Here is a 24,119-nt window from a genome sequence, read left to right as displayed (position 1 = left end):
TGAGCAGGGATCCCGATGCAGGGCTCAATCCCAGGACCCTGGGATCATGACCTGAGCAGAAGGCAGATGTTAACTGAGGTACCCAGGTGTCCCTAACAGCAGGCTTCTCATTTAACACATGTCTAGGGGCTGACTGCAATACTCTCCAGAGATTGAAAGGCTGGCAGACACTGTCATTTCACTCTTCTTCTGTCCTGCCTCATGTCACCTGTATCTCCCAGAAAGGAGCTTGTGCACATATATTGCACCTCAGTTTTTGTGGCTGTCACCCAGGGACAACCCTTGATCACCCAGCTCCAGTGGCTCCTGGGGCTTATTTTTTAAAAATCCTACAGGACCTGCACAAACAGACACAGTTCTTAACATGCTGCCTGTCCCCCTTGTCGTCCCACCAGCACACAGTGCAGAGGCAGCAGAGGGAAAAGTCTATCTTCTTGTCTTAGCCTGGAACAGGAACATTTGCATACTTCAAAAGCTGCTGCTGGAGGGACGAGGCTTCTAATCAGCTCACATCTTGCTTCTGTCGAAGATCCTCCTCTGTGGGACAGTGAGAGGTCTTGGCATACCCTTAACTACTGGAACCACTTTTATTCAACATAGCACTAGAGTCCTAGCCACAGCAATTAGGCAAGAAAAATAACAGATACCCAAATTGAAAAGGGAAAAGTAAAACTGTCACTATTTGCAGATGACATGATATTATATATTAAAAAACCTTAAAGGTTTCACCAAAAGCTGTTACAACTAAAAAACTCTGTGAAGTTGCAGGCTTTCAAAAACAATACACAAAAATCAGTTCCATTTCTATACACTAATGACAAACTCCCAGAAAGAAATATTAAGAGAACAATTTCATTTACAATTGCATCAAAAGGAATACCATACCTATAAATTTAACCAAGGAAGCTCTTTCTCTTCAACAAGGTGGCCAAGTGGTTTGGTGGTAGTGGCCTTGTGGCAGATACAGAGATGCAAATTTTTGTGAAGACAGCGATCGACAAGACCATCACCCTTGAGATGTAGCCCAGTGACACCACTGAGAATGTCAAAGCCGAAATACAAGACAAGGAGGGCATCCTGCCTGATCGGTAGTGTCCGATTTTGTAGGCAAACAGCTGGAGGATGGCTGCATCTGCTCAGACTAAAATATTCAGAAAGAGTTCACCCTGCTCTTGGTGCTTCACTTCGGGGGTGGAATCATCAAGCCTTCCCTCTACCAGCTGGCCCAGAAATGGGACTAAGACAAGATGATCTGCTGCTGCAAATGTTATGCTCACCTGCATCTCTGTGCTGTCACCTGCCATAGGAAGTGTGGCCATACCAACAACCCATGTCCCCAAAAGATGGTCAAATTTGGCCCCTCTACCGGCTCTTCCTTTGCCCACAGAGTGGCCTCTGCCTGAACCCCAAGGTGCTGAGACCTCAATAAAGCTCCACTTTCACGGAAAAAAAATTTTACCAAGGAGGTGGAAGACCTTTAATCTGAAAACTAAAAAGTGTAACATTAATGAAAGAAACTGAGAAAGACACAAACAATTGGGAAGATGTTTTCTGCTCATGGACTGGAAAAATTAACACCATTACAACATCCATACTACAGTTTCAATGCAATCCTTGTCGTAATTACAATGGTAATTTCACAGAATAGAACAATCCTAATATTTATAGGGAAGTACAAAAGACCCCAAAGAGTCAAAGCAATCTTGAGAAAGAACAAAGTTGGAGTCATCATGATCCCTGATTTCAAAGTGTATTACAAAGCCGTAGTATTCAAAACAGTATGTTGTTGGCATTAAAATAAGCACCAGGTTAATGGAACAGAATAGAGAGCCCAGAAATGAACCCACAAATATATAGTCAATTAATGTATGACAAAGGAACCAAGAATACAATGAGGAAAGGAGAGTCTCTTCAATGAATGCTCTGCAAATACTGGGCAACCACATGCAAAAGAATGAAACCAGATCACTGTCTTAGACTGTATACAAAACTCAACTGAAAATGGATTAAAGATTTAAATATAAGATCTCAAATCATAAAACTTCTAGAAGTAAAAACAGAACATCAGGATCTTGACATCAGTCTAGGTGATGGTGTTTTGGATGTGATACCAAAACCAAAGGCAACAACAAAAAGAAACCCAAACAACTGGGATTACAGAAAACTAAGAAGTTTGAGAATGAACAAAGTTTAAGAATGAAAAGTCAATCTACTGAATATTTCCAAGTCACATATCTGATAAGGGGTTAACATCTAAAAATACATAGCAACTCCTACCACTCGATAAAGAACAATCTGATTTTTAAATGGATAGAAGATCTGGACAGACATCTAAGGATGACATACAGATGGCCAACAGGTACATGAAAAGATGCTCAACATCACCATTCCTCAGAGAAAGAGAATTCAAGCCCCTGTGAGATATGAACTCATACCTGTTAGAATTGTAATTACTTAAAGACATAAATTACAAGTGGTTTGAGAGAATGTGGAGAAAATGCAACACTTTCATGCTGTTGGAAAATGTAAATTGGTTTTAGCCACTATGGAAAACAGTGTGGAGATTACTCAAAAAATTAAAAACAGAACTACCATATGATCTGATAATTCCACTTCTGGGTTTTTATTAGAAGGAAATGAAATCACTCTCTGACAAGATATCTGTACCCCGTTCCCTGTAGCATTATTTCCAATAGCCAATATATATAAACAACCTATGTATCCATCAACCAATGAATTGATAAAAACGGGAAACACACACACACACAATTGAATAAAACGAGGAAATCTTGCCATTTGCGGCAATATGGATGGCACATGAAATAAGCTAGACAGAGCAAGAAAAACCCCTTATCACCATTTTATCTCACCTATACGTGGAATCTACAAACCAAACCAAACCCCCATCTCATAGATACAGAACACAGACTGGTGGCTCCTATAAGCAGAGCGTGGGGTGAACTGGGGTGAAGGTGGTCAAAAGATATAAAGTATAAGATAAATAAGTCCTGGGGATGTAATGCATGGAATGGTGACTAAAATTAATGTCACTGTATTACATATTTGAAAGTTACTAAGAGAGTAGATTTTAAATGTTCTCATAAGAAAAAATAACCATGTGGAAAGGGATAGTAACTAAATTTACTGTGAAGATCATTTTGCAATGCATGCATATATCGAATCATTATGCTGTACACTTAAAACTATACACTGATATATATGTCAATTCTTCAATTAAAAAAAAAAAACTGTACCAAAACAGATGTAGTGTGATCTAGATTAAGCCACAAATACAGTTTAAAACTCTTGGGCTTTGTCCACTCAAACATATCTTTCCTGATCTTATATACCTACAGTGAGTTTCTCTGTTCAGAATGTACTATGGGTACATGTTTTTACAGAATGAATTTCAAGACAAAAATGGCTAACATATACATACACAAACATTGCTCAGAGAGGGCGGGGTGCCTGTTCATTGTCTGTCTTCATTGCAATGGTATTAAAAGGAGCATGTAAATAATAAACTGAACAGGTTTTGTCTAAAAATTAAAAAAAAGTCCTGATTTGTAGAGTTTGCCGAATTCCCTGGCCCAGCTATTTGAAGCTACCAACATGATGTCGTCGAACCTGGCTGCTCAGCTTCATTTGGCATTTCTGTCACACAGATGAAACAAAGGTCAGTGACCTCCAGAACACCTGTCATGGTACAGTCTGGTAACACACTGGAGAAGGGCTGGACTTTGAGTACTTACTAGTTTTGAAAAACGGAACACTGTGCTTCCGTAATTCAAATGTTTAATAAGGGGTGGTTTAACAACTTGCTCAATGGAAAATTAAACCGTCAGCTCTCCTGAGCCTGTATGAGTTGGTGCCATCTTGCAGCGGAGGCAGAGAGCAGACTGGAAGCTGGAGCAAGACAACCAGGACTTACAGTGGGATGAAAAGAAGACACACGCTTCAGACTAAGTGGCTTCTAGGATGTTGGGGGGCAGGAGGGCGCAAGAAAGGAAGCATGCGGAAGACGGTTCCCCGGTTTAGGGTGGGGGTGACTGCCTAGATGTGGGGGGGTCCCATTAGCCACCTCCAAGGATTTCAGCAGCAGCAGATGTGAGGAGAAACCTGGTCCCCCAGCCTCATATGGCCTTGTGACTTCCGCTGGGCTAGAGGGCCTGCAGGCAACTGACGCTCAGTCCACCCATGAATGCCCAGCTTAGGCCAAGCATGCCCACAACTGAGAACTTCTCAATGTGAAGTAAATCAATCCCTTCTGAGGAGTTAGCCGCCAACTGTTGCTTCGGAAAACAAAAAAACTGGTTAAGGAAAAACTTTTAACCATCAGATCTAAGAGATAACATGAAAGTCCCTTGGGCTCAATTAGTCTAAGTCTGCGCAGAAAGCAGACTCTTCCCCTAGCCTGAATGACAAATCAATAAAAATGCAGCCTTTAGAAGTTCAGTTAAATTTAGGAGGGAAAAAAAATCCCTTCTCCTCCAAGGCCAACACCGTGTCTCCTCTTTAAAACCTAGTGGTCTTTAATGTGTCTATGCCCATTACCAAACCTCTCTTTCTTAAGCCTCCCCCCTGGAGCGGGGCTGAGCTACCGTGTGAGAAGGCCCCAACAGTTTCATGCAGTGGAAAACTGGACTGGCATCTCAGACTTTCCCTTCCCTTTGTTTCGCCCATCCTCCTGTCTGTCCCCAACATGGGCTGAAGACCTACCACGTTGGCAGAGAGGACAGGAGGAGAGTGCAAAGGATTCCCATCACCATTCACACAAGGGCCAAGCCGCTCTGATGGGTGACGGCATCCATGTCTACCTGCTCCCTCACTGTGCTCAGGGCAGGTCTGCATGTTCAGAACATTCCAGGTTCACTCTCTCTGCTTCAGACCCTAGCAGCTCTCCCTTGAAGCCTGTCATGATTGGCCATGACAGCCACCCCACAATGCCAGCCATGAAGTTGCATCTCTCTTCTGCCCCAACACTTTCCCATGCATGTAATCTCATCACTGCATCCTCAGTGTCCCTGCCTATCCTTGTCCCCTGCTGGGACCTCCTACAGAGGCCCTGCACCTCTGGTACGCAGCAGGTACCCCATTTATGTCTGTTCAGGGTTTGGCGGTTCCAGCATAGTTCTCAGGAAAAATGGTTTTGCAACATCAGAGGCCTTCCTTTAAATAGCTTCATGTAAATATGTACTAAAGCTAAACGGAAAAATTTTGTTTACTTAGTGGCTTTAGCAAGTACATCGACAAATATTTGGAGCATCTACTGTGAGTCAAGTCCACGTGCACAAACTCAGCATCAAGCTAACACGCTGAGGACACAAAAAAACATTTCTAAATGTGAACAGGCACTGCCAGGGATAACTGAGGTCATGTTTCCAACTGCAGATCCCTTTTTCTCCAACTTTCTTTTAAGAAGTCAAACTTGGATGTGTGCCTTGGAAAAACATGGGAAATATTTAACAGCACGGGAGACATCAGCTCCAGGGAGATCAACACTCCACATATAATACTGATTTGGGACTAGACAGAACCTTCATCTTTAATTTCCTAGGCTTATTTGTGACGACGTGGATGGAACTAGAGGGTATCATGCTTAGCGAAATAAGTCAATCGGAGAAAGACAACTATCATATGTTCTCCCTGATATGAGGGAGAGGAGATGCAACATGGGGGGTTAAGGGGGTAGGAGAAGAATAAATGAAACAAGATGGGATTGGGAGGGAGACAAACCATAAGTGACTCTTAATCTCACAAAACAAACTAAGGGTTGATGGGGGGAGGGGGGTTGGGAGAGGGGGGGTGGGGTTATGGATATTGGGGAGGGTATGTGCTATGGTGAGTGCTGTGAAGTGTGTAAACCTGGCGATTCGCAGACCTGTACCCCTGGGGATAAAAATATATGTTTATAAAAAATAAAATTTAATTTCCTAGGCTTGCCAAAGGTTACTGTGTTAGGGAGTAAAAATTAGTTTTAATAATAATTTCTGATGTCTACGGGGCACACACAGTGGCGTCCCTTCCCCAAGGTGAGAACCGATCCAAAGCAGGGTAGAATGAAGAGTCCAACAGGGGATGCTGAAGAGAAGCATCACTGTCACCTCATGGCCGGTATGGGGGAGACATGGCAGGCAGGTTCTGGAAGTTTTCATGGAGAGAAGCTGGGCTGAGGTCTGAAGGGCAAGGAAGCTGCCAACAGTTGATGCCATTAAAAAAGGGAGATGGATCTCAAGTATTGGGCACTTAGAACAAATTCAAACATTTTTATCAGTAGGGATAAGCAATGAGCAGAAACCATCTCGTGATTTTGCGTGCCTCTCTCCCTCGGTTGCCTGCACCAGCCACTTCTTCTGTTTTAGAGAGAATACCATAAGCTATCAGACTGTCTTACTATTAAGAACCCTGTTGTGCCACACCTTAGAGGGCAAGTCCAAAAATCATGAAAAGCCTATTGGCCGAGCCACCTACCAGGAAGGCAAGGATTGGGGGAACAGAAGTTGGCGAATATGGAGAGAGTAGAGGCCTAGGGGCAGTGAAGGGCAAGGACAGACCCAAGAGTAGGCCAGTCTCTGGCTGGGAATGGGGCTGGTGGGGGACGGGCAGAAAGCTGCCAGCAGGCAAGGCACATGGACTCCCACTGTCCACTAAAGAGTTATACAAGTGAAAGCTTTCTTCCACAGTTTGAGAACTAATGAAAGGTGCCCCACAACTCCCCAAACAAAAATGCTCCCTAAAGGTCTGCTTACATGCCCATCAGATCATCCTCCCATAATAGGGATCACTATCCTTAGGGGCCTGGAGAATGGATCAGTTTCATCTCGTGGGAGGCTGTCTGTTGCTGGCTCACAGGCACAAACTAGACTATACACACTCTTCATTGGCCCTGGCCCCTGTCAAAGGGAAGTGGGATTTAGGGTAAGATCTGACAGGACAAGGAACGACTAGGCCAGCTGTCCCACAAAAATACTGCATAAGCCACAAATGCAAACCACGTGTGGAACTGTACATTTTCTAGTAGTTGTACTAAAAAAATAAAAACGGACAAAATTAATTTTAATACTATTTTAGGTACACTACGTACCTAAAAGATATTGTCACATGTCATCAATACAAGACTGATACTTTTAATGCGATAATTTACATTCTTGTACATACTAAGATGGAGCATGCAGTCTCTACCTGGAGCACGTCTCTAACGAGCCACATTTCATGACTGGACACTCAGGTGTAGGGCACAGACTGGGCATGGCTGGAGCAGAGCTGGGGGTCCTCTGCAATACAATGTCCTGAGCAGTGAGGGTGAGGGTCCCCGTACTCAGGAGGGGAGGGCTGGATGGCCAGAAGGGAAAAAAATCTTTTCTGACTAGATTTAACCAGAACAGACTCTATCCATGAACCAGTGATCTGAGTCCATAGTATTAGAGCCTGGCAGCCACTATCTTGTCCAGTAGCTCTTCAACTTCAAAACGAGTCAGCATCACGTGGAGGGCTTGCTAAAACAGATTGCCCAGGCTCTACCCTTGGAGTGCTGGGTTCTGGAGGTCTTCCTTTGCAGTTCTGACAAATTTCCAGGGCTGCTACTGGCCCAGGGAAGCACGCTTGGAGAACCACTGATGTAGTCTAACCTCTGGCTGGTGAGTTACCTCCCCAGACAGCTTTTCCTCCCAAGTGCTTAATTTATTTGAATACCTCCCTCAGGGATGAACTCACTACCCACAAACTACAAAGGGGCCTTGTCCGTTCTAATCATTCTTTCCAAAGTTGAGCCTAATCTGATTCCTTTAAATTTCCCACTGTGTTTGCCTTCCTCGGGGCCCAGTCCCTCCTTCTGCACACGAAGCCTCACAAACCCGAAAACCTGTTATTTCTCCCTTCCTACTCCCTGCCACTCCTACACCCTTTGTATCTTGTTTTAGGCACTTCTGACAGGCTTAGTCATGTACATTATTACTGTAGTAAAGTTCTACTTTTTCCTAACCTTTACAATTTCAAGATTAAATAGAAGACTATAAAACAAAGTATGAATGAACTCCCCCAAAATTGATCTCAAAGCAAGTTTCCATCCCAGCCAACTTGGACAATTCAGCTCCCATTTCTGATCCTACTATTCTCAAACAGGTAGCAAAGGTGAATGTGCTTTTAAAACAGTGCCCCCCCCAGGGGGGGGGGGCGCCTGAGTGGCTCAATCAGTTGGGGTCGGGGTCTGCTTTCTCTCTCCCTCACCACCACCCTCTCTCTCATAAATCAATCTTTAAAAAAAAAATAAAGCAAGAGCCACCCCAAACATCCATGCCCCAGACTGATGTTAGGCTCTGACAATGCTCCCATCAGTCTGCAATGAAAGAAACAAGTTTTCCGCTAAAGCCAAACTTATTCGAGTTCAACAGCTATTCTTCATTCAGACATCAGGTCCTTCCTGGTTTCTCATTGTTGAAACACCTTTTCTTCCCCAAAATGAGGATGCAGAGCTTGTCAGTGGAATTTCAAAATCATGTAGGTCTCCCCACCCCCACATCCCTGCCCCCAAACCCATCCCGGGTTTGGAAAGTGCTGAGCAAAATGCAGGTCAGGCTGCTCTCGCTCTGTCCTCACTCAGCCTTTGCTTTGGAACCTTGATTTGCCAGAAAGCAGCAGGCCTCCGCTGAGCCTGGTCACGGGCCCTCCCTTGCTCTACCGCAGTGCAACAGGGAATATTTTCTGGAGCTGCTCATGGGGTGTCTGTGCTCCCTGACTTCACAAAAATGAACAACCTCCTCTTACAGTACAGGCCACCTCTGCACCACTCTGGGGCTTCTCCGTGGCCTGGGAGTCGTCCATCCACAAGAGGGCCCAGGTGACCCAACTCCAAGGACACACACAGCCAGCTGCACCCCACCCTCTTGCCCACTGGCTTCCCGTCCTCTCTCCCAGAGCTCCATGCCTGCCATGGGCATGCTGGCTTTTGGGAGTGCTGTGCTCTCCATATTCCCATGGCCGAGGCTTGGAGGAAAATGCAAGAATGGGGGAGGCACTAATAGTAGGCACTGTAAGGACTCCAGTGGGGAGGCCCCTCTGCTTTGACCAGGCCAGCTCAGGAGAGGCTAGTGTGAAATCAGGATCTAGAAGTCTCCTTTCCCTATACCAGCTTGACTCCTGGACCATGATAGCAGGTCCCTGGAATTCCACTTTGAGTCATGCATTTGGATTTAGACTACACGGAAAGGCAAAAACTTTAAGGGAACAGGTCCTCGTGTCTTCCTGATTTGAAGGGATTGAGACAGGCTCTGCCCCAGGGTGCAGGGGTGGCACGAAGGCCAAGAGTCTAAGAAGTGTGTATGTTTGTGGAGGGGCCACTTCTGGGATCCCAGTCAGACTGTCTTGGGCCTAGCTGGGTGGGTAGTCCAAAAAGAAAATCATCCTCTGGAAAAGGGGCTGGCAAACTTTTTGTGTGAAGGGCCAGAGAGTAAACATCTTAGGCTCTGTGGGCCACACAGCGTCTGCAGTAACTTGTCTGCTGTTGTAATATGAAAGCGACCAGAACATAACAAAGAGTGTGGCTGTATTCCAATAAAGCTTTACATACAAACCTGACCACACTCAGCCTGGAGGGTGTAGTTTGCTGCCCCCCGTACTAGAGGACACCTAAAAAAAATTCTAGCCAGTCTCCTTTGGTTCTGTGTTCCATGCTTCTCCTGCTCTCAGCTCTCACCTCCCCTGCGCCATGCTCTAAAAATGTATCCTATTGATCTGTCTGTGACCCCCACGGCTTCTGGGCAGAGACCGTCCCTGGCATTTGGGGAGCAAGTGTGTGGGGATGGAAGTGTTTACAGCCAACAAACCTCCCTGAGCTCTTCTAGCCCCTTGGCAAAAAGCTACTGGGCTCACACAGGAAAAAGGATTTTTGTTGATGACAAGCACTACCAGAAGATAGCACCCTGGCTTACAATTTCATTCCTTGTTAAAATGCAAACCCACGGGCGGATCTTGACGTCAAGGCTAAACCCCAGAAAGCAGTGCAGCCAGGCCCGCCTTCAGACAGGCTGCTCCCACCCTCTGGGGAGCCCTTCCCATCACAGAGCCATCACCATTCACTTCGGCCTCCTTAGATGAGGAGGAAAAACACTGCGGCTAGCCAGAGACATAAAAATTCTGTTATTGGAAAATCTAGTGTCTCTCCAGGCCTGTGCAGCACCATTAGGTGACGTCAATGGCTCAGGGTATCATAGCTCTGTGTTTCTACTCTTCTCAGAACAGCAGCTAATTCACGGCAGTAAAGTCGTTTCTATTTAGGGCATCAGAAAAGACACGGCCCCGTGATGCTGCAACCCTAGGTCCTGTACTAAGGGACGGCTTCCTTTGTCTGGGAAGCAGGAGGGGTTGGAAGGTGGCAGGAAGCCAGAACCTTGACCTTCCAGCCCATTTAAGCTAACCCACAGCTGCAGGACCTACTATGCCCCAGGCAGGACAGGCTCACAGAGACAAGCACAGGCTGGTTACCGCTCTGGAGACGAGAGGGCAGTTAGGCACACAAATGGCCATGGTAACAGTGGGGGTGATACTCAGCAAAGAAGGAACTTGGGGGCTTGAGGAGGGGAAGGGCACTTGACATTCCTTGGGATGGACTGCAAAGGATGGGTAGAACTGGGGGATATGTGGTTGTAGAGAGACTAGTGACGAGGAGACTGGGGGGTCTGACTGACCGATAAAGAGAGGAAGGAGGAGGAATGAGCCTAGGTTGATAGCAGAAGGCCGTACTTCGGACGTGAACTGTACTTCGCTTATTTCTGGCGTCTGCATGAATGAGCGTGAGTGTGAATGAGCTGCGCCCTGCACGGCAGCTTCACCTCCCGTGACAGGCTGACTTGCATTGCTTGGGTTCAATAGTTTGTCTCTGAAGACCCACCAGGATGTCCTACACCTCTCCCTCCACCCATGTCACCTCTCACATAGACCTCATCCTTCCTCCTGCAATGTGTCAACTTTGCTGCCGGGAGAATTTATTTTTCTATGGAAGTCAAGTCCCTTCCTTTCCCAGAGGTCCCCAAGGACTTGCCTTTCTATGTGACGATGATACTAAGTGAAAGCTTCCTGATTCTCGATGAAATTCTCCATGTTGAAAGAGGCATTTTACGTTGGACTAAATCTTAAAGCACAATTCCCTTTGCTGTTCTAGAATATTGTGACTAGTCAGATCAATCTTGAGAAAGAACAACAAAGCTGGAGGTATCATGCTCCCTGATTTCAAACTACATCACAAAGCTATAGGAATCCCAACTGTATGGTGCTGGCATAAAAAGAGACACATAGATCAATGGAACAGAATAGAAAGCCCAGAAATAAACCCATATTTATATGGTCAATTTATGACAAGCCAACAAGATACAATGGGGAAGGATAGTCTGTTCAATAAATGGTACTGGGAAAACTTAACAGCCATATACAAAAGAATGAAACTGGGCCATTATCTTAGACCACACAGAAAAATCAATTCAAAATGGATGAAATACTTGAACATATATAATATCTGAAACAATAAATGCCTAGAAGACAACACAGGGACTAAGCTCCTTGACATCTGCCTTGGCTATGAATTTTCAGATATGACACCAAAAGCAAATGCAACAAAAATAAATAGTTGAGACTATCAACAAAATAAAAAGGCAATTTACCAAAAGGGAGAAAATACTTGCAAATCATATTAGGTAAGGGGGTTAATATCCAAAATATATAAAGAACTCATACAACCCAATAACAAAACAAAACAACAAAATCTGACTTAAAAGTTGGCAGAAGATCTGAATAGACATTTTTTCAAAGAAGACTTAAAGATGGCAAACAGGTACATGCAAAAATGCTCGACACCACTAGTCATCAGGACAACGCAAATCGGTAACACCATGAGGTATCCACTTACCTCTGTTACAATAGTGTCAAAAAGATATGAAATGACAAGTATGGCTAAGATGTGGAGAAAAGGGAACCCTCAGGCACTGTTGGTGGGAATGTCTATGGGCACAATACTGTAGAGGTTCCTCAGATTTAAAATGGAACTACCATATGTTTTAGCAATTTACTCCTGGACATTTATCCAAAGGAAAGGAAAACACTAACTTGAGAAGATATATGCATTCCTAGGTTCATGGCACCACAGTTTACAACAGCCAAGACCCAGAAACCACCTAAGTGTCCACTGATGGATGAATGGACAGAAAAATATGGAAAAGGTATAAAAAGGAGCATTATTCAGCCATCAGAAGGAAGGAAATCTTGCTATTTCTGACAACATGGATGGACCTTGAGGTCAGTATGCTAAGTAAAATAAGATAGATGAAGAAAAACACAGATACTATATAGTATCACTTATACGTAGAAGCAAAACCCAAAATGAAAAACCAAATATAAAAAGATACAAAGAATAGATTGGCTGCTAGAGGCAGGGTTGGGGCAGGAGGGTGAAATGCATGAAGAGGGTCAAAAGTACAAACTTCCACTTATAAAATAAGTAAGTCATGGGGGTATAATGTATAGTACAGTGACTGTCGTTAACGCTGCAATGTAAATTTGGAAGTTGCTAAGAGAATAGGTCTCAAAAGAAGATCTTGTCCCAAGAAAAAATTTTGTAATTATGTCTGGTGATTCATGTTAATTTGACTGACTTTAATGATCATTTTGCAATGATCACTTCAATTTGACACAAGTATCGAATCATTATTTTTTTATGAAAAGTGTGAGGCATGGGTACTTTCCATGGGCCAAGTCAGCAGCTGAAAGTCATGCATAGGCTCGTGGTGCCCAGACCCGCCTCCCCTCTAGAATCTGCCTACTCAAGGGGGGGTGAGCCCAGGCATCCACTGGCCCTATCACCCAGCAGGTCCGACTCTCCTTGCCTGGCCAGCCTCTACCATCGGATCCTACGCTATCCAACTCCCCGACATGCTCCCCTAAAATGTATTATGCACCCAAAGACCTCTATATCCTTTCAAGATATTATTCCTTCTTTTAGAATCTCCATATACCCCCAAGGCCATATTTCATGTTTTCAAGCATAGATCACTGGTAATTACGCTTCTTCAGTACTTTTTAACCAATAAATTTTAAAGCACGAATGAAAATATGCATAATCCAGTATTAAAAGTATAATTAAAAGATATACCAATATCAAAATTGCTCTCTACGATAAAACTCTTTTAAAACTCTTCACTTTAATAGCAATTTATTAAAATTCCGTTACTCCCGAAAACAAGATTCTAATGTATTATTCTACATGATGTAATGGTAAAACGAAATAGTGCTCATAGTACTAATTTTTACTAACTTGGAACGACTGTTTTTGATAGGAATTTGTAGGAGGGAAATGCTCAAATACATATATGTTTGTCATTTGTTTAAGAAATTAAGATAGAAAAAATAGAACAGTTTTTATTAGGAAGAAGAATTTTATGCTCTCATAAAGTATATTAGTCTTTAGTGGTAGGGTCACAAGCTAAATCATAACTGATGTGCATTATTAATAAAGCAGCAGAAGCTTGCAGGAGATTTTTTTCTTAACTATTTGTTAAAGGAGCCTAATTTTGCCATAAACCTCCTAAATGGAAAGACAAGCAGAGAACAGTGGTGGGAAAGTAATGCGTGGTCAAGCTGACAAAGCAAAGGAAGGAAACTGAATACCATACCTGCTTATTATTGTCAGTGGTACAACACAGTTTCTTGAGGGAGACAAAATGCCTAATTTTCCTAATAACATAAATGATTAGTTATTAGTGATTCAGATAGGAGATGATTCAACAAATCAGCAAATGAAAACATCAACAGAGTTTCTTAAAGCAAAACCCCAGGGTCCATTCTAGGGCAGATTTAAATTTTGAACAAAACATAGTCTATGGAAAACCCACTCTTTCTACAGAGCCCACACATGCCTTCGGAAACTGGGCTTCCCTATTAGTCACAGTTGGCTCAGAAGCACTTTCCTAGTGGGTATTTCATCTTGCTAAAGACTCCTGAAGCTTGTCTCCTAGGTATCTTCCGTGATAGGATAAAAGCCTACTCCAGACAAAATTGGTTTTAATTCCACTGACACTAATAATTTTACAGCTGATATAAAAAGCAAAAGACTCATTTGAACAGTGACCAAATTACATGGCCACTGTTTTTACGTTAATATCCCATATTCTTTCACAGCGTGGTCATCACAATGAGGGCATTTTTCAGGCAGAGAAAACTCGTCTTAATTCAAGGTTATGGACAGAATGCCAAAACAGCCTACAGTCTTGCTCATGACCACAAGGGAGACCAGAAAGAGACTACAGCTGCCTCAGCCCGGCACAAAAGTCAGTTCAAGGTAGATTTTTCTACTGACAGTGGAACCAGTAATTCCCGAAGGTTATGTGAGACTTTATAGGAATAGGAAAGAGTCTCCTCTCTGTCTCTCTTCCTTTGATTCAACTTTCTCTAGAAGAACCTGAAGAGAGTGTAGAAAATACCGGTTATTCTATAATGAGCTTCACTGAACTGGAAAGGGTGAAATTTACATACATTTAATAAGAATTTCCTCTGACCGTACACTGCCTACAAGTGGGGGAAAAATAACACTACATCTAGACAAAAGAGCTTCGCTCTTACCTGTAAAATCAGAAAGATCAGAAAAATTCATTTTGACAGAAATTACCAAGCAATAGAGTCTCCTCTGCCTTGGTTACCTAAGAATGCTGGTCACACACACGGAGTCCATCTTAGCTCAAGTGTTCTGAGAAGATGGTCTAAGGATGATGATAATACCAACGTGACAGCCATCATGGCCTCTGCTGGTGGAAATGGCCATGCCAAGGGGACCCAGGAGGACTCACTCTGTGCTCATAACCCTTGTCAGGCCTGCCAGGGCCCCAACACCCAGAGGGAAGCTAAATGGCAGGAAACACAGACAGTGGTCTCTGAACCGAGGGGTAACAATTTCAAAATTTACCCAACAAGTAAAATTGGAGAGGAAAAGACTTCCAGGCACTTTGCTCACTATACAGAATATTTTGATTTCTAACCACCCGACAATTTGGAAGTAACTCAGTGCTAAGAGTCACAGGCAGGACCTTCCACTCCCAGTTACTAGGCAGACAACTCATACCTGTTCTTTCAAAACATCACAGGACAACAGGTGTCCCTCGTAAGTTGTGCTATGAAGCTACTGTTGACCTTCTAGCCAGCTTATAAAGGCTCCTCAGTGATATACTCTTTGGGGATCCTGTTTGGCTTTGTAAACCCTCTCACAAAGTTTAACTGGGAGAAGGAAGAGAAATTACATATTTACCTTCTTAAACAGTCTTCTCTGATAATCTGAGATTAAATGAAATCAGATCACCTCAGCTTCTGGTCAAACACATCTTTCTCCACATAAACATGACCTCCAGGGCTCTTTCTGCCATGTGGAACAAGCCCAAAGCCAGCCCAGAAAGAAGCACTACAGAGCCACTGCCTCAAGGAGAGAAGGCTGACTCCCAGGGGCAGGGCCGAGGCCAGTGAGCCCTGTTGTTTTGTTGTTGCTATGACAGGGGAAGTCTAAACACAGCTCCTTTAGAGGGTAGTGGGGATGGTGGAACCACAGATGAGCAGGTGAAGGTGGGCAGCTGGGGAGATGCCTTGTAAAGCCCATCGGCAGGAGAGATGGGGAGAGGGCTGTTGCCAGCCACATGGAATTGTCCACAGTATATCCTATGCACAGCCCCAACCTACCATGTTTGGGGGTCTAATGCTTACAGTGGCATTTCAATATGTAAAACCCAATGCATACATGAGCCCTTCAACTAAAAGAGATCAACAAGTTCGCTCTCACCCTCCTTGGCCAATCACTGGAGTGATCTTCACGTGCTGTTGGATGCTGTCCCCGGATTTCCGTCTTGCATAGTAAACCCCCTGCCACTCCTACATAGACAAAGAGAGCTTTTAAAATCCTTCCGTCGAAGCTTATGGCTGCTTCTACAGAGGGTCTCGTCAAGTTAAGCAGTACCATTCCACTAAACACTCCATCATTATACCCACTGTAATGCTTACTACCTAAGACTCATGGTCACTATGCACGAAAACCCCAAAGACCAACGTGTCCACCTCCAGGCTGGCCTTCCAGGGTCCAAGGACAGTTGAAGACTGGGCTGAGTTGCCACTCTCAGACCTCTGGGTGTAGCAGCCCCAGGTCAAGGGATTCTTACAGGGTCTTCCTTAAAATATTCAAAGCAACCTCTGAGATTGGTATTATCAACCTTAGAGATAGGTAAGCTGAGGCTCAGAGGGTGTGACTAATTTGCCCACGTTAGGAAGTGGAGAACTCGATTGTAAATTCTCGTCTCTTAATTTTCCTCGAAACCTGTCCTCTTCCTACTCTCCTACAGGGCATCCTACCCAAGACTTCTCTGCCAGTAGTCAGGCTCACTGCCCCTATGGTTAAAAAAAATTGATGTCGGGGCACCTGGGTGGCTCAGTGGGTTAAAGCCTCTGCCTTCCACTCAGGTTGTGATCCCAGTGTCCTGGGATCGAGCCCCGCATCGGGCTCTCTGCTCAGCAGGGAGCCTGCTTCCTCCTCTCTCTCTGCCTGCCTCTCTGCCTACTTGTGATCTCTGTCAATTAAATAAATAAAATCTTTTAAAAAAAATTGATGTGGGGCACCTGGGTGGCTCAGTGGGTTAGAGCCGCTGCCTTCGGCTCAGGTCATGATCCCAGGGTCCTGGGTTCGAGCCCCGCATCGGGCTCTCTGCTCAGCAGGGAGCCTGCTTCCTCCTCTCTCTCTGCCTGCCTCTCTGCCTACTTGTGATCTCTGTCAATTAAATAAATAAAATCTTTTAAAAAAAATTGATGTGGGGCACCTGGGTGGCTCAGTGGGTTAGAGCCGCTGCCTTCGGCTCAGGTCATGATCCCAGGGTCCTGGGTTCGAGCCCCGCATCGGGCTCTCTGCTCAGCAGGGAGCCTGCTTCCCTTCCTCTCTCTCTCTGCCTGCCTCTCTGCCTACTTGTGATCTCTGTCTGTCAAATAAATAAATAAAATCTTAAAAAAAAAAATTGATGTTATATAAACACAAACTTTTTTTTTTTCCTAAAAAGTGGTCCCTCGTTAAACGAATACAGTGCTTATCTAACTACTTACATTGGAGGAAGCAGGATGAGAGAAATCGTATGAGCAAACGTTCTGAATTCTTAAAAGACAATGCCCAGGGAGCTCCGGTGGCAGGAGACACACTCCTCCTCTGGAGGGGGGAGCCTGAGGAAAGGTGCCTATCGCACTCACTGCCCTGGACACTGACAGGACACTGACAGGACAGCTGTCTGCGGGAGCTGGGCTCAGAGACAGGAATGATCCTACAGCAATGACGGGTTGGCTATCTTCACCCCAAGGATAAACTCTCCTGATGCAAACTCATCAGATTCTACAGCACCATTAAGGACCACATTTGTTTGGGATCCAAAATTAATCCAACAATTGACTCATTTTGCAAACATAAGAGATCTTTCACTGAATTATCATCTTAGGAGAAGAGCTCATCTTAATGACATGGCAATGACAGGGCATAGAGCTCATTGGGGGAAAAAAAAAAAAGCATCGGGGAGGAGTTTGCAGATCTCTTTCACTGACCTTGCCTTTCTTGATGCACGTGTTGATGGTATCGAGAAGGTCGGCCCGGTTTTTATCACTCTTGGGCAGCTCGGCGAGCTCCTTGCCCAGCAGCTCGCCTTTGTGGTAGCCCATCATTCTTTCAAAGGCTGGGTTGACGTACTGTGAATAGGAGGTGGTTAGAGGTGAGTGCGGGTACCCTGCGTGCCCCCAGGAGCACTTGCCGGCACACAGAGGAACACATTGGACAATCAAATAGGAAGTTCCAGGATAAGCACTCTCTTAAGTAGGTGTCAACTGGTCCACCCCTTGCCACTACAGTGCCCAGAGTGGCTGCCTCACTCCTGAGCGGCAATGTGCTCACTGAGCACACTGGCATCTTGGTTCCCTCTGGGACACTGGAAGACATCCCATAGCAGACAAGAACCAGAAGCCCTCATTGAGGACAGCAGCCTCTCGGGGGCCTTACTCATCTTCAACTGCCCATGAAATTTAAAAAAAAAAAAAAAGGAGCTAGAATAAAAATTAATTAGTTCAACAGGTGGTGAGTTTATGTTAGCCACCTCTCTGCAAGGCCGAGATTTGATCTCCTGTGCCTCCTTTCCGATTGCCACTATCTACTAACCGACGAGATGGCTTGGGGCCACCTCCCAGCTCATGTGAACAATACATGTAATTAAGTAGTTAGGGCAGAAAGCAGCCCTTTCAGCGCTGGGCACACATGGTATGAGAAGAGACGCCCTTAGCACATTTTGAGGCCAACCGACTAACAGGTTTCTTTCCACAATTCTGCCCGGGGCCCTGGAATTCAGAGCTACTTCCTTGCCTGACTCCCAGCTCCCATCTCCAGCCTCCCATTTCTTCTGAAAGAATAATTCCTGGATGAGAAGCTGAATGAGGGGAACGAGACAAAGAACATGGGGAAAAATGGGACCATATGGCTTCTAAGTCATGGATTTCTTTGGGCAACAAGCACATCCATCTGCTGGTTCAGACACATTCTTGCAAACCGTTATCAGTCACTCCTGCGCTCCATTACAAGGACCGCAGTAAGAACCCGGGTGATGTGGGGTCTCTTGGGGAGCTAGTCCCTTGAGAACAAAGCTTCTACTGACACCATGAAATCCAGGATCTGGAGGGGTTCGAGGTTGCTCTGGAGCCTTAGCAGGTAGCCTTGTAGGAGTGACAGAAGAGGAGGGGTGGTGACGTTGTCTTCACTGACTTCCCATCACCTACCTGTGGTGGGCACCACCTTTCTGGGGCTGGGCCGCATGGCCTCTCACCTCCGGGCCTCAGTCCACATGCTCTCTCTACTTACAATACCCTTGCCCATCTCCATGCCCGGCCAAGTCTGCTCTGTCCCTCCCCTCCTCTAGCAAGCCATCCTTGATCCCCTGCCTAGTCCGAGCTGGTACCACTCCTACAGGCTCCCAGTCTCTCATTTGTAGGCTGCCAGTGACTTCTCACGCTCAGTCCTAATTTTAGTTTATTATCTCTCTCCCCGATTAGACACAAAATTCTTCGAGGGCAAGGCTACTTTGGATTTATCCCTGGAGACTCAGGACTGTTTTCCTTGTTGGCTAAATTCTCATACATTTTCCTGTGTGTTTAATCTGTCTACCTTCACTCTTAAGTTGAAAATATGGGTAGAAGTCATGGACTTTTGCTCGTGCTAGGGTTACTGTAACCTTGGAATGCAGCCAGTACTCTAGGACGTGGACTCTGCAGCCAACAGGCTCAAGTTCAAATCCCAGCTCTGCCATTTACCAGCTCCATGACTGTGGGCAAGTTACTTGTCTTCTCTGGCTCTCAGTTTCCTTCTCCGTAAAATGGCTGCAATAGTAGTGCCTGGTTCATAAAATGGCCTTAAGAACTAAATAAGAATGTCTAAAGTGCTGAGTACTGTGCCTGGCATACGGCAAGCTTCCTGTAAATGTCATGAATAGTTGCGATGAAGGGATGAGTAGGTAAATATTGTTCCTGAAGGTACTACCCCCTAGTCTCTGAAACATAGTCACACGGAGGTACACACTCTTTGGCGGCCATGCCTCAAGAAGGGCCCCGGTATGAAGCAAGAACATATGTGAGATATCCTGGCCATGAGGAATCCTCTTGAAATCCGTAACACAGATGTCATTTTACTTCCCCCTTAAACGTAACATCCTCTATTCAACTTCTTTCTCCTTGCTTTTGACTTTTATATGCAGATCACCAGCAGATTTTAAAGGGGTAGTCCTTTCCTTCCTGTTCATGGTAAAGTGGGGGGAGGGGATGATAGCACCACAGCATCCTCCCTCCCCACCCCAGAGATCAAAGGTTCAGAACCACTTAGAATGCTCACTATAAAGAATGGACTCTGTTCCCTGTTCAAGGAATCATCAGACTACCAACAGGGAAGTCAGGGAAAGCAGGGAGCCCCTTCTGCTTGTTACAGAGATCACAACCTGGCTGCCCACCATCAGAGGCAGGTACAAAGCAAACATGTTCCATGACTGGAATTGAGGGTTCTGATCTGGATGTAAGTGAGGGGAATGGGAGATGTGTACTTGGTCAGTAGCAAACATGTTTGTTTTCCTCTGTGGTGCAGGGTGCAGACCTGTGTGTGTGCAGGCAGGCAGTGACAGAAAGCAACACGAGGAAGCTTCCAGACTCACTTCACCAAATAGCCAGAAAACTTCTATAGACAGAGTCAGACCACGAGCCATGAAGGAAGGCTCTGCAGTCAGAAAGACATGGCTACATATTTCGGTTCCAATATTTACTACTGGGGCTTTTCTTGAGTAAATTCCTTGACCTTGCTGGCCTCAGTTTCCCCATCTGTATTATGGAGCACTCTTTCACAGAGTCAGTGAAGGGAAAGGAGGTAATGGTATGGACCTGTTTATGAGGGGGTCTAGTCAGGGTAGCCTGCCGATGGTTGGGCCTGAGAGCAGGGTTTGTCTGTGTGCAGTGGGGGCTCTGTCGTGGGGCACCATGTCTGGTTTCTACTGATGACCCCGAGTGTACCAAGTGTAAACTCGGTGCCATTGTGCGAGCCAACCGCAGGCAGGCTGGTACTACCGATGGTCAAGTCTACATTTCAGAATACTGTTGAAGTGTAAAGGTCTTACCTCCCAACAAACAGAACAAGAGGACTTTACTTCAAAAAAGGTTTGTGTACTATACCCATTTCCTTCAGAAGGTAACTTGACCATACAAGATAGCTCTCTAATTATGAAACCAACTGTAGGCAAATAAATGAGGACTGTTGAAATATTTCATCCCCACAGGCATTCATCATTTACTCTGTAATTCTGACTGACTTTTGTGTCATGTAAATGCTGTCTTTATAAATGGTCAAAGAATTTCACCTGTCTTGGTCAAAGAAATCACAGGTTCTAATCTAACTCGTTGTTTATTCTTGTTAGATATCTAGTTCTTAAACTAAGCCCATCAGTTTTCTTCATATACTTTGACGTTCTTGTCTCCAAAGATAATATATAAAAATGTAAGACTTATGGCAAGGTCCCTAGAAAAAGGATGGCTCAAACTTGAGAGGTTCTGTTTTCACATCTCCAGGTAAAAAGTGTCTCCGTACCTGAATCACATGGTCATCACTTGTAATTTCTATGGCTTCATGACAGTGGTCTAAGGCTGTAAACACTGAATTACAGGCCCTGAAATTGCAGAAGACTGACATTAGTGCAGCCATAAAACCATTTGCATTTATGTGTTAATTTATCAAAGTAAACAGTTGCCCGCAATTCATTAAAACCATGCCCTTTTGGAAGGAAAATAAATGCCCTAGCCTTTCAAACTCAACTAGTTAATTTGAATAACAATAGCATCCATTTCTGTGACTAGGACACCAAGGACTGTAATCCAGCCAACTCTTCATGGATTATGGAATGAACTACCTATGTGCCAAATGAAACCTTAACATTGACACGAGAGAACTCAGCTGCAGGAGACCCTCTTCTAAGTCTCCTGAGTCTATGTCAGCGCTCTTCTGTGTCATTGCTAGTGTGGCCAGGGAGAAGTCAAGACCCCAGCAATGAGGAGAACTCAATTAAGTCCAAATTGAATCTCAGATATTCTGTCTGCCCTTCTGCAACAGACACAGAGACATTTTTTTCCTCCTTACTTTCATCGTCTCTAATAAACAAGCCTTTATATGGTACTTTGCCTTCAGCCACAGCCCCTGGCATGATGGAAGACAGATCTGGCAGAATTCCCCTGGCTTGGTTACTCTACTCGTACAGCCTTCCAGGTAGGCACTTGCCTTGGTGACCTTTCTTGTCCAAGGAGAATATTCAAAATCATTTCAACTTCTCAGTTTCTTGGTTAGAATTTTAAGTACCTTCTAACCTAGTGCAACTCCAAATACAGCAAGTTATTTACTACCTAACACAGAAAGTATGTAGCTAGTTACTACAGCTTTGTTATTTGTACTGGCTATTTAAAGATTCCCAGGGAGGGCTTTCTTACTCATTACAGGAAAAAAAAAAAAAAAAAAAAAAAAAAAAAAGGCAGATTTACTTCATTGATTTTGCTCCTTATAAAACAGACTCTTAAGAGGTTAGTAATTTTTTCCACTCATAGAGGCAGCTACCTTAGCCATCGTTTTAAACTATTGACAAGGGACAGGGCAGTAAAAACGGAGTCAAGTCTGATTCTGTATTTTACCAGTTATGGGACTTTTGTATCCTTGCTGGCCCCCAGCTTCCTCATCTATAAAATGAGAATAACACCCATTTTATAGGTTGCAGAAAAAAATCAAAACAGTTTATGTGAGGCATTTCTCAAAAGTGCCTTGAATAATATAAGAATTCAGCATGGGGCGCCTGGGTGGCTCAGATGGTAAAGCGTCTGCCTTTGGCTCATGTTGTGGTCTACAGGTCCTGGGATTGAGCCCCACATCAGGCTCCCTGCTCAGTGGGGAGTCTGCTTGTCCCTCTCACTCTGCCTCTCCCCATCCCTCTCTCAACTCAATAAATAAAATCTTAAAAAAAAAAAATTTAGCATATAATCCTTAGTATTATTTATAAGCTCCCAGGACAGTATGTCCTTAACTCTCTAACCCTTTCAAAGGCTAGTGCTGAGAAGAAAAATGAATCATAACCTATCTTCTCTCATGAGTATCCCTGAAATATCTAACCGAAAACCATATTCAATATTAGCAAGGTAATCTGGATGGTGAGTAAAAGATTTTATTCCATTGAAGAGTACTGTTCCCATAGCTGCAGAGATGAAGGGACCGGTGTGGGCAGCTAAGTAAGTAACCACGATGGGGTGAGCAGAGAAGATATGCCGAACTCCTCAGAGATTCTTGACAGATGCGGTACGTTTCCTTATTTCAATGGCACCAGTCTAATTTGGACCGTGGACTGTCTTAATACCCTTGCTGCATTTGTAAATGAGATCATTTAACAGAGGAAAAAAAAGAATAAAAGAAGATTTTCAAATTATTACCAAAGTCCCGACTACACTGCCTTTCATGAAGAGACAAGCAAAGAGCTAGTCTCATCAGTAGTATTTCCCAGGCATGTGGGTCCAGAACCCAGCCCGACAGCTCAAGAGAGGGTATCCCATCCTCCAGGAGTCCCGTGTGGAAGAGCACACCATGTGTGGACTAACCCTTCCATTTGAGAGCTGGATAACTGAGCTATAACTTACTTTATAAGCGACAAATTCCTCCCTGCCCATTTTCTGAACATGCCTGTCCGTCTCACCTAAACCTTTAAACGGGTACCTCAGCCTGTTGCTGTTTTTGTCAATTCAAGAGCTGCTTATATGGAAGACCTCGGCTCCCACTGCCGAAATTTATCTATGAAATATTCATTGTGTGATGATCCACAAAGCATAAAATGCTTGGTGTAACACCCAGTGGAACAAGGCAAATTCATACCAATGGTCGAGGGAGAATGTGAGTGGAGCCAGTAGGCTGTTTTCTCCCAGGGACAGGCTGGATGGCACTGTTCAGACCCAGGCTTTAAAACCAATTTGGTTGATGGTTCTATTTAAATAAACCTGCAGCAAAGTGAGGTAATCAATTTAAATCATATTCCTAGAGTTTGGGAATTTAATTGCTTTATTAATTATTGATAGTCTTCATGCAGAAGATCCTTAGTGGTACTCATTTTCTGTTCTCGGGAACCATGTAATTGTGCCTCAGATTGAGTTTTCTATCTTTCAGGTTAAGAAGTTGGAAAACTGGAAACAGCTCAAAGGGAGGGTAAACTCGACGTGGGAACCCATGGAGGGCAGGCCATGGAACCAGGACCCCTCACCTTCGTAAGGGCCCCTGAAGGTCCTGATGCACACAGCAAGTATCACAGGGGCCCTGGTGTGACATCTACAAAGAACAGCACGGTATGACGGGGTACAGGGGTTCTCAGACCGAATAGCAGGGTGCCTGGACCACACCCCAGCCCCCCAACACTGCCACTGACATCCTGGGTAGCAGTGATCATGTCCAGAGTCTCCCTGGCTCTCAGTGTTTTCCTCTGTCCGCTGGGGCTGGGATGGTCAGGTTGTGTTATCTCCTGTACCATCCCTATCCCCCTGTCAAG

At 44.7% G+C, this 24,119-nt stretch overlaps 1 protein-coding gene and 1 pseudogene across 5 annotated transcripts in view; one reads left to right on the top strand and one right to left on the bottom strand.

The window, feature by feature from the left end:
• Positions 1 to 24,119, bottom strand: part of PDE8B (phosphodiesterase 8B) — a 284,085-nt gene that overhangs the window by 84,238 nt on the left and 175,728 nt on the right. For all 5 annotated transcript variants that reach the window (XR_007127458.1, XM_047730026.1, XM_047730027.1 and 2 more), the window contains exons 7-10: positions 21,146 to 21,224; positions 17,590 to 17,730; positions 15,803 to 15,891; positions 13,656 to 13,716 (exon numbers count right to left, since the gene is read on the bottom strand). Coding sequence is in view for 4 of the 5 variants with exons in the window: in XM_047730026.1 (XP_047585982.1) it covers positions 13,656 to 13,716; positions 15,803 to 15,891; positions 17,590 to 17,730; positions 21,146 to 21,224 (370 nt within the window). In the remaining variant the exon portion in view is untranslated. The remainder of the gene's footprint in view (positions 1 to 13,655; positions 13,717 to 15,802; positions 15,892 to 17,589; positions 17,731 to 21,145; positions 21,225 to 24,119) is intronic.
• LOC125100186 (ubiquitin-like) lies at positions 970 to 1,403 on the top strand (annotated as a pseudogene).

The sequence above is a fragment of the Lutra lutra genome, chromosome 5 (genome assembly GCF_902655055.1).
Source record: "Lutra lutra chromosome 5, mLutLut1.2, whole genome shotgun sequence".
NCBI classification, from domain to species: Eukaryota; Metazoa; Chordata; class Mammalia; order Carnivora; family Mustelidae; genus Lutra; species Lutra lutra.
This window is presented reverse-complemented; position numbering and strand designations above follow the sequence as displayed.